At 41.6% G+C, this 11,337-nt stretch overlaps 1 protein-coding gene across 1 annotated transcript; it reads left to right on the top strand.

The window, feature by feature from the left end:
• gmeb1 (glucocorticoid modulatory element binding protein 1) lies at positions 1–7,454 on the top strand. The gene is made up of 10 exons (XM_079484752.1): positions 1–128; positions 1,876–2,027; positions 2,155–2,204; positions 2,288–2,409; positions 2,489–2,592; positions 2,928–3,076; positions 3,155–3,286; positions 3,366–3,503; positions 4,474–4,596; positions 5,457–7,454. Exons 2-10 carry the CDS (start codon positions 1,897–1,899, stop codon positions 6,260–6,262), a joined length of 1,755 nt encoding a protein of 584 aa, XP_079340878.1. The 5' UTR covers positions 1–128; positions 1,876–1,896; the 3' UTR covers positions 6,263–7,454.
• The last annotated feature ends 3,883 nt before the right edge of the window (positions 7,455–11,337 follow it).

Consider the following 11,337-nt stretch of genomic DNA (forward strand, 5'->3'; position numbering starts at 1 on the left):
GTAATAATGTCTGTTGATGCTGTAGATGGAACAGGGACCCGCTCGAGCAGGAAGTCTCGCTCGACGAACTGCGCATGTTCGCTAAAGCCTCTCACTATGTACGGATGACACCGACGGCGATCTAAACGGTAAGGCCGATCCCGCGCCTTTTACTCTCTTAACCGTGACGCTAAAACGTAACCGAGCAGCGGTGAAATTCGTCGGGACGTCGACTTGAAGTTTTAGCGACGGGCGTCAGCAGCTACCACCTCTCACGGCGGCGGAGCGTCGGGTCGTTTGTGTGTGTGTGCGTCCCGCCGCACGAGCAGACGTCATGAGAGCAAAGCACCGCGGCGCGACGCCAGCACGTCATTTATATTCAGTGCGTCCGGTTTGGCGAATGCCTCGTGAATGATCCGCGCTCGAGGCGCTTGTGAACGTCACGTTTGTTCTTTTCAAATATCTAACCGTAAACCGACAGCGAACGGCGGAGTGTGCGTGAGCTAGCATAGCGCGCTAGCACGTAAACGGAGCAGCGCTGAGGAAAAATTCAAATGCTAACGTGCTATCTGAATTAGCCACTGGAAGAAGTGATTTCAGATAAAAAAAATACAAAAGTTTCATAGTAACGTTAGCGTTTATTACCTCATGTGTCATTGTTTCGTATATGTTTTAAACAGTGCGGTATTCTGGCTTATGCTAAGTAGTAACTGTGTTGGTGGAGAGACACTATGGTTACCATGGTAAATTTGTGTAGGGGTGGTGGTGTTATTAAATGGCATTACAATAGCACTGTTCTATATTTATTGACCTCAGTCAATTATATTACCAGTATGCTTCTTGGCGGGGTTAAACCGGATGGTTTGTACACAAGATGAATCACTGAGATCTCCTCACATACTCCGCTGAGTTTATAGCGGGGCTTAGAGAAGAGTAATAAAAGCATTGTCTGTTTGTAGTTCGGGTTTGAAAAGGTTTTTCTTAAACAATTATACGTCACTTTCCCCCCATACATAATATTTGCGATCTGGAGTTGCCAATGACTTCCCAACCTATTAATGTCCTTAAAGTGACAGTTTACCCCAAATTAAAAATGTTGTCATCATTTACTCGCCCTCTTGTCACCTCAAACCTGTACGTGTTTCTTTCCTCCGCAGAACACAAAAGAAGATATTTTGAAGAATGTTTTGCATCTGGCCCCCATTTACATCATTGTTCATACAATAGAAGTGAATGGGTAACGGTGCTGTTCAATTTCCCACTTTCTTCAATGTATCTTCTTTTGTTTGCAGAAGAAAGAAAGTCGGAAAGGTTTGCATGACAAAGGGCAAGGAAATGATGACAGGATTGTCAATTTTGAGTGAAGTTAAGGAAACAAATCACCTGCTAACAACAAACAACCCCCCCCACACACAAAATGACCAGTCTTCAATGGTCAGTGATCAATATGTTCCTACCTAAACCATGAATGTTTACATCTAGTGACGTGCCACATTACAGTAACAAAAGATTTCGAGAATAAAGTTGTAGTGTGTTGAGAATTCTCATAAAACAAAGTCATAAAATGTCACTATGAAGTTATGTTTTCAGATAAAGTTGTTTACTTTTTTATTAATAGTACAACAAACAACATCCAGCAAAATGGATGATTTTGGTAAATCCATAACAACAATATTTAATAACAGAAATGAGATGCGTTTTAACTACGAGAATCTTGATCTATTTTTGGTGCAGCAGTAATGTTGAACATTTACGCATTTGCCAGGCGTTTTATCCAACGCTTCTTGCACAGCATTGGAGGTATATGTTTGTTGCCTGTGAATTGAACCCATGTCCTTTGTGCTGCTAACGCTAGCTGTTGGACAATCGTTACTATATATGCAATATACTTGTCAGAGTTGAAGGAGAGTGCGGGTTATGGCAGAGACTGAGGTCACTGTGTCGGTTGAGGACATGGTGGTGATGAAGGCTACAGAGGAAGTGGATGCCGAGCCTGATGACCAAAACAAGACTCAAGTCATCCTGCAGCTGCAGCCCATCACACCAGGGTATGTGTGATCTCATCTCAGCGGATAATACTCTACATTCATATGTATTCAGTTCATAAGAACGTGAAACCGTTGAGGGCATGAACAGTTAGACGTTGATGATATGGACATATGTTGAATGTTTTAGGCTTGGAGAGGAAAGCACTGAGACTGCCGTTGTGGCCGTGGAGTCACCGGGTGAGGGTTGCCATATTAATACACAGCTATCTGGAATACCTGATTTTGCAGCTTTCAGATCTCATTGTGTGTGTTGTTTTCAGATGAGTTGTCTGCTGAAGGAGAGGATTTAGAGCTGGGCTATCCCATCACGTGTGGCGAGAGCAAAGCCATACTCCTGTTCAAGAAGTTTGTCTGCCCGGGAATCAACGTCAGATGTGTTAAGGTTGGTGTCGAGGATAATGGAGACCTTACGTGAAACCACTTCTTATGTGTATCATCTGGATTTCTGGCTGTATTTGCAGTATGAGGATCAGTTGATAAGTCCCAAGCAGTTTGTGCACATGTCCGGTAAAGCCACACTGAAGGACTGGAAGCGAGCCATCAGGATTGGCGGAGTCATGCTCAGGTAAAATTACATTACATGTACATTTATACATTTGGCAGATGCTTTTATCCAGAGCAACAAGGTGTACATTTTAATCGATATCTGTGTTCCCTGGCAATCAAACCCACAACCTTTGTCCTGCCAACACATTGCTCAACCCAGTCAGCTATAGAAACTCAACATTTTTACAGTTAAGAAGTTTGGCACACGCTTTTATTCCAAGTGACTTGGAGCACATTCAGAACATTTATTAGATCAGTGTGTGTTCACTTTTACACACACACACACACACATGTTGTGTGTATGTTTTGTGAATTCAGCTGATGAACAGTCATGTAAAGTGTGTTTGTGTGTAGGAGGATGATGGACTCAGGTCAGCTGGATTTCTATCAGCATAGCACACTGTGCACAAACACCTGCCGCAGCACCAAGTTCGACCTGCTGATCAACAACACACGCTTCCCTCCGGACGGCAGTGGGCTCAGCACACCCACCACCGCTCAAGGTTAGTGCTGTCTCACACAGACACCCACACCTCGAGGTTAGATCTCAAACAAACCCGGTTTGATGGTGTGACCTGAAGGCCATGTTCCTGTTGGTAACGGAGGTCAGACCGTCGCAGTAGAGGAGAACACCGAGGATGTGGTGGGCACGGTGGAGTGGAGCAGGGCCACGGTAGAAACCTCTGAGAAGAAGGATGTACCTGACATCTCAGGTAAACACAGTGAATAAAACAACATTCGGGAAGACATCTGCAGAGCTCGGAATTGACATCCTATGTGTGTGACCTTCAGATGACACGCTGAGTTTCTGGAGGGGTATCGCCGAGGTGGGGCTGATGGGAGAGGTGGTCTCTAATATCCGTTCGGAGCTATTGGGTCTACTGAGAGGAGTTCAGCTACGCAGTGATCAGAGCTCACTACAAGATACAGGTCGGTCCATCAAAACTTTCCACCATTATTACAAGAAGAAAGTCTGACTGTACAATAAAAGTTAAAAGAACCAAAACTGCCAAAAACACAAGAATAAAAAAACAAGTATCCTGTGCATATGATTTGTGTGCTGTGTTCCATCAATCAATTTATTGTGGCTCAGTGGTTAGAGCATGGCGCTAGCAACGCCAAGGTCATGGGTTGGATCCCAGGGATTGCACATAGTCAGAAACAAAAAAACTAAATGTATAGTACAATTCAATGTAAGTCGCTTTGGATAAAAGCATCTGCCAAATTCGTAAATGTAGATGAAGGCCCTTAAAAATTATTAAAAGTCTTAAATTCCGTTTTACAAGGTATTAAACAACTGTTTATCATCTTGTTCAAAGAGGTCATATGGCAAAGTTTGCCCGAATGTAATCATTGAGTAGGCAATAGTGGGATGTCCATTTACACCCGTTTGTAAAACAACATCGTTGACTAATGGGGAATGCTAGTTTTCGTGCAAATGGTTGGAGGATAAGGAGTTGGAACTATGGCTGAGGGCCATCTCTGGGAATAACAGTGACCGTACTTTGTCAGAAGGCGATTAGCGTAGCCTTGATGGGGATCAACACTATTCGGTCCAACATGCTAAGTGCTAGCCACAAAGCTGGTTTTTCTTTGTAATAAACCTTGCATTGGGTTAGTCCCTCAATGAATTCTCTTGTGCTTCGTTCCCACCTTTCTGAATTATGTTGCATTAATAAGGAGTTTTCACAAACTAAGACTGTTTAGTTGTGCTATCTTACAATAAGTATATAGTAAATGTACGTTAAAGTGTCGCCAATGAAACCGGTAAAAACTTGAAGTCTAACAAATTATGAAAAGAGTCTTAAAAAAGGTCTTAAGTTCTAAATTAAGCTCCGTGGTTCCTGTATATACGCTGTTGTTACTGTAGTGCTCACTGATGAACTTGTCTGTGCTGCAGAGATTGCGGTTCTGAGCAACCTGGCTCAAGTCTTTGACCTACTGGACTCCATCAAACAAATAGTGAGTGTTCGACGGCAGATCACTGACCCAGAGCAGACGCAGGTCCTGCGAACACTGACCGGTGAGTCGAGAGAAAATACTTGAGCTGTTGCTGTTCACTTCTGTACAATACAAGTCAGGAATTTAGTCATAATAATAATTAGATTATAGTAAACATGTTCAATAATTGTACAGATTGTCTCATACGAACACATGTGTACACATTACACAGTTACACATGGATTCCGAGATAGACATGTAAACAATTACATAATATAAAAAATAACATAAAACCTTAATGTAATATGGATGACACAAGGTAAAGCAGCCTGATAGTGGGACTGACTTGAGGCTCCTAAAGGCAAAACAAGATCTTAAAGATTCAAAACAGAAGCTATTATATAAAGAGACCTGGCTTTAAAGGGAAATATATGCAGGACTGCCTGATGCATTGCTGCATGGGAGATCCTCGGGTCAGTTGAGAGATCATCATGGAAAATTATAATTTGCCTATTTAAATATTCCCAAGAAGATTCTTACACTAATGCCGTGACGTAAGCGTTACGTCGGCCGTAAAGGGGTCTATTCGATCCCTGCATCTCTTAAAGGATTACAAGCAGCAAGCATGTTTTATTTTTTTAATCATTTATAAAAAATGTCTGGCCATATGGGATTTTAGTGTGGAGATAAAGGTAGTTATTAAAGGTGGAAAAACTTGAGTGAACATTTGTATAATTAAATGCAAGAACGTAAATAAAATGACTGTTTATTATCATTTGAAGGGATGATTATTGCAAACCTTAACAAAATCACATTCACACAGAGAATATTATTGTACGAGATGTCCACGAGAGAGATGAAACTCGCACAGTCATGTATTAACTTGGTAGTTGCATCAATGATCACATTATACAACATTGACACAGCTCTGTTTATGTTTAGCATTAGAACAGCAGATTGAAGAGCAGAAGAAGCTACAGTCCCTCAGCTGGCTGTCTCAGTCTCAGGCCCTCAGCAGTGTGGCTTTTCCCTCCACCCCTCCAGCAAAACGCGCTCCCAAACGTCCCCACCTCCAGCGGCCCGCATCCACTACGGTGCTCGGACAATCCGTAGGCCAACCTCTTGCCCTCCAGCCTCAACAGTTCACCGTTCTGTCCCCGATCACCCTGTCATCCATCGGCCAGTCATACGCAGTGGCCGGCCTCTCTCAACCCTCCAATACCGTCACTCTTCACGCCCTGCCCCCGGGCTCGCAGCTCTTCACGCGAATCGCCATGGCCCCCGATGGAAAAACAGAGGCCGTCGCGCTCCACCCCGCGTCCGGACTCACGCTGCTGGGCACGGCAGCCGTGCAGGACCACGGACAGATGGGGACGGTGGAGCTGCTGCAGCTGACGCAGAAGGGAACCGGCGTCACTCAGGACGGTCAGGTGGTGGCGGGCACGGTGGTGATGCAGGACGGCGTCGTCAGGGTCGTGCAAGAGGACGAAAACCAGGCTAACACAACCCTGATCGAGATCGACCCGTCGGACGGCGATCACGGCGTGAGCGTCATGGAGCTTCAGCTGGAGGGAAGTGCCGCAAGAGGAGAAGAACAGGAGTGCGGGACAACCGTGGTGCACGGTGACGAGGAGGTGTTGCGAGGAGAATTGGAGGAGGAGATACAGCTGGAGGCCAATGGTCAGTTCCACAATCTGCCGGTTGTAGTGGTGCAGGAAGAGACGCAGGACGCCGGCAAAGCCAAATGAGACGCTCTCGCACAAACCGCCCTCAGAGACTGACAGAGCGGGGCAGACAGGGAAAGGGCTTGTGGCGTCGCAGGTGGAGCGTGCGTGTTTGCCGCTCCAGCTGTCCTTTCATGACTGACTTCCTGCACAGCCAAGCCTGACATGTCCCGTATTTGTCAAAGCAAGTTCAGTATTCCTTTTTTACATGAGAATCGCAACAGTTTGTGATGTTTGTAGGAGCACAGTCAGTATTTGTGTTTGCTTTTGAGCTCGGATGTTTCGGTTCAGCACTTATTTCTCATTTTTGGTGCCAAAATTACGGATCTCCAGTCTCATGCTCACTGCTGTTTAACACACTCTGGTAGGTAGACTTGACACCGTCCGTGATCTGTGGAGGATATAAATGGCTCAAGTGTTCAGTTAAGTGTATAAGCACACGAGAGTTTGGACGTGTGATGAATGTGTCTGTGAAAGGATCCTGCATGTCCTTCACTGAAAATAAACAGTTCTTCCTTTCCCTGTACAGGACGCTCGAGCGCGGTGTGTTTATCTGTTACAGAACCGTAAGTCATGAGTTAAAAGTGACTGACGCTGCCTTGATATTATTTATGATAATCATTTGTTGTAAGCAATTACTAATATACTTTCTATAGAGGTTTATAAATTCTATAAAATTAACTTATTACCGTTAGAGGAAGAACTCAATGTAAAGATTTGTATTGTCTGCTCACCTTCCTCAAAAACTGTATACCGGGATCATGCAGGGGCTTGAAACAGTAATCTGTATGAATCCCGAAGGCCCGTGAGACTTTCAGAACAGACTCAAGTCTGTGTGTGAATAAAATTGAGCTGAACAAAAAGCAGTTAGGATTTCTTTGGTAGGAAGTGACTTGACTTCATCGTAAGACTTTGAAATACAGCATGTAAGTTGTATAAACTACTTTTTGCTTTTGTTTACTGGAGTTTAAGAGTTTAATTATTTATTTTATTTCAAATTTAATATCCCTTCTTTATTGGATAGACTGATTATAGAAACCACTTTGATGTCTTTCTTGAGGCCCCTCATATGGATTGAAATGATGGAATAAGTGATTGACAGGCCATTCAGCCAATCTCAAGGCGTAACAGCTCCACTTTCACAGACCAAAACATAATACATGTAAAAAAGAGAGAATTGTGTTGTTGAAATACTAAATAAACAATAAAGACTTTATCTCTTTAAACTCGTCTGATGGATTAAAATGGGCGTTTAAATGTGAATATAGAGAATGTGAAGCTGACATAACGCCCTGTTGCATGGCGTCGCCATCTTGAGAGGATCATACTCCGCTGCTATTATTCTTTTAATATGTACCGTTACTTGTTTTGTTTGATATATGGAGTAATCGAAAGTAAAAGAACCCTGTGCTTTTCCTGAACGACTCTGTGTAACGCAATTGCAGCTTTTAACACAGCAAAACAGACCTACCATAGTTATTTTTCCAAGTCAAACAAGAAAAACTAAACACTGCATTGAACGCACTATCAGCGATCCTCCCGAGATGAAGCCACATTCAACACACCATGTCGACGATTGACAATCTCTATTGCCGCTATCATTCTGGACATTGTATGTCCAAATTCCCTTTTTTTCAGGAAATGGAAACGATTAAGTACCAAATGAACAAGCACTTTTTAATACTTCTTGTTGCAAAACCCAGTGACAAACATAAAAGGGTGACTAATAATGATTTATGGCAAAAAGATGTAATCACAAAACATGGAGAGCAGCGATATGCAACTGTCCATGCACATGTCTGCACACAACACAGGCGATCTTGACATAGCAACCAAGGCCGCAGATCTTTGAGGAGCCTCTGAAGTGGTTTCCACAATGTTCAAACACACCTTTCTGTATAATTTCATATAAACCTGAAGATGATGTGCTTCAGGTCGGATCTCTCCGGCAGTTAGACATCGACCTGTGATTATACAGTGTATGATGAGATATCCACCAGGGGGCGCATAAGCACCGCTGATTTATTCTGTATGTGAGTGCCGGTGAGTGTGATTATTGAAATGTGAAGTGTGTGTGTGTGTGGGGGAGTCTGAAGTGTGTTTCTGCTTTAATAAAAGCAGGAATAAGTCGAGTAGACTGCTGTAATGGGCATGTCCGTGTCTCTCCGGCAGTGCTGTCAGCTCTTGTATCTCTGACGGGCGACCGCTGTTTCTGGAGATGACCGACTGTCATGAAAGCCACGAGATCTAAACTCTCTCAGACAGCTGAGCATCACTACAGTGCTTTAATGCAACACTTCACTCCTTGCTCTAAAGAGACGTTTCTGAAGAATCATTACGTTGCTTTTGTCATGTAAGGACAGTTCATAGAGACCATGCACGTGGACTTGGACTTCACAGACATTGACTATGTGTATTATGCTATATGATTGTGATTTACTTGTGATGCTTGTGTTATGTTGCCATCATATCACAGGTCACATCTTATATGATTTGCTTCTGTGCACATGAAAATCTACATCACTTTCTTTGAACCTCAAATGTGTTGTTGTCTAGATGAGATAAGCCAACATTTAAATCCTGAATATTTGGAATGTGGGAACTTTTGACACATCTACATAAACTATCTGTGTATTAAAGATTAAAGATATAAGGAACGCCTGTAAATCGACCTTGAAAATATGGTTTATAAGGCTGATATGTGACAAATGTATTACCGAAGACATTTGTGTTGGCAAATCAAAAAGAGAAACGTTTTCTTTATATCAAAATCACTTGAAAGATTTTCTTTTGACAATCAAACCAACCATTCTTTCAAACGGTGAGTAAACGTATTTGCTAAATATGAGATGTGCCCTTTAGCTTTTCCAAAGAAAGAACAGAATGCCACTGTATTGCCTTCAGCCATAACAACACATTCTTTTTATCTGTGTAAAACCACTGAAGTGTTCACTGCTGTCTTCATCTCATTCTTCTAAAGTCATCCTTATGTGGTCTTGGGCGATCTTAAATTCACAACCACAAAATCCAAACTAAGATGATGTTAACTGCCTCACTGCAGGGACCAGAGACAGATTTTCACATGCGCATTCTTCTCATTGTAATTATACGTATTATTTAATAATAATAACAATGATAAGGATAATAACAATAATAATAACATTAATGATAATAATTATCATTATTATTGTTGCGCTACTTATAAGAAACTAAACAGACGACACAGGCGGGAATGATGGCGGTATGTCAAAAAAGTGTGGGGGAAAGAAGCTTTATCTAATAGCGGATGCTCTGCATATGGTAACTGGATTTTTATCACCACACATATGAAGGTGAACAGAGGCTTACAAAGATGAAAAGTAAATATCATCAACATACATCCATCTCAGCAAGGACAAACAACAATGGCTTTGAATCAAAATGGAGCCAATAGTCTACCGAAGCATCTAAACCAGATCTCTGCACCTTTATTGAATGTTACTCGAGTGGGAATTATTACAATAAAGAATATGAATATTTACAGAAGCAATGCATTGTAGTTCCGTTGCAGAGCCATTTGTTGTTGTTCTAGAAAAGAGAATATCTCCCTTTGGAGTGGACTTGGAGATTTATAACTTTACACACTTAAATTTGTGTGGTGCTTAAACAACATTATCCGACTGCAATACCTGATGCTGCAATTCCAGGAGCGGTTCCAGTTAACGCCAATGCTTAAATCAGTATTTCTTCTTGATTTTTTTAAGTTTATCATGTGACATGCTTAAATTAGTTAGTCCAGGACACTTGGACCCCATTTTTGTATGACAGCACCACCTACCGAATCAGAGTTTGGACAGTCCTAAGGAGCCTAGATTTGAGTACCGAAAAAAGTGCAACTAAGACAGTATTTCCACCCAATTCGTTCTGTAAAGGTTTGTTACACCCAAATACTATATTTCTTGCAATTAAACCTTATTGCTAACAGCGAATGTTGAGTAAATGTTGTGACTAACTAGCATACAAGGTAGTTTTAAGATTATGTGTTTTTTATAAATTAACAAATTAACAATTGAACTCGAACACAAAAAAACTAAATCAAATGTTTAAATAAACCACATTCATGCAACACTTCATTAATGACCACTCATGAAATTCAACATCATTGCTGTTCAATGACTTCATCAACGTCTTCATTGAATCTTGAAACAGATAAAGGTTAGAAAGAAAGAGAGAGAAGTGAATGAAATAAGGAACATTCAGTTGAACATATTTACCTCTCTAATTTTCATATTTAAAAGATCTTATAGTGTCCAAAGAGCACGCAGGCATTTTTTTGATGCTGTGGGAACGAAAGGTTCTTGAAATTTTCGTGTCAATAAAGCCCAGATGAACTGAGAAAAAATGATAGCAAGAGATGCAAGAAATCTGGAATTGAATAACATGTAAATGACATGACTTTTTCTGACCTTTAAAAAATTTAACGCTCAGATTCGAAGTATGCAGCAGTTCCTTCGCTCCATTCAATTCTTCCACTTCATTGAAATCGAAAATGGAGAACAAAATCACTGCTGGCTTAACAGAAATACTGTTAAACATTGGACATTGTGTGAAAATAAATTCTACTCTTGCCTGTGATGATAATCTGGACCAGAGATGAAGTCCTATCAAAAGAAAATGGTTATTTAAAAAATATACACAGGTCTGTTCATAAGAAGCATACAGGGCAGACACACGCACACTGCAGGACAAAATCTGGTTTACGTAGCACCATAGAATCACAGTGGATGCTGTGGTAATGCCACTTGGTTCGGCAACCTAATCCACATCTTTGAATGGTATACTCTATATATTGTAAAAACAACAAATCTTAGTAATTAACATGAATGCTGCTTTTCATGCATTCTATACATACAAGATACATGACTCAATTTGCATTTCCCAAAAGAATGTTTGCAAATGTTACCTTTATGGAAAACTGCACGTTTGAAAGGGCTCTCCAAATGGGATATCACTTGGCTCAACTTTGTTGGGTGAATCAAAGAAAACCTGAAAAAAGGGCAGTGGAAATCCTTGCAGCACGTGGTGCATTTCTGTAATACAGGCAAGAGAAGAGTCCAAAA

Source organism: Barbatula barbatula, assembly GCF_947034865.1.
Source record: "Barbatula barbatula genome assembly, chromosome: 21".
Classification (NCBI taxonomy): domain Eukaryota; kingdom Metazoa; phylum Chordata; class Actinopteri; order Cypriniformes; family Nemacheilidae; genus Barbatula; species Barbatula barbatula.

Excerpts from the sequence above, each read along its gene's own strand:
- gmeb1 (XM_079484752.1), top strand. The coding sequence starts at position 1,897 with ATGGCAGAGACTGAGGTCACTGTGTCGGTTGAGGACATGGTGGTGATG. Across the intron at positions 3,077-3,154 it reads CACACCCACCACCGCTCAAG|GCCATGTTCCTGTTGGTAAC; the intron begins GTTAGTGCTGTC and ends TGTGACCTGAAG. Across the intron at positions 4,597-5,456 it reads GGTCCTGCGAACACTGACCG|CATTAGAACAGCAGATTGAA; the intron begins GTGAGTCGAGAG and ends GTTTATGTTTAG.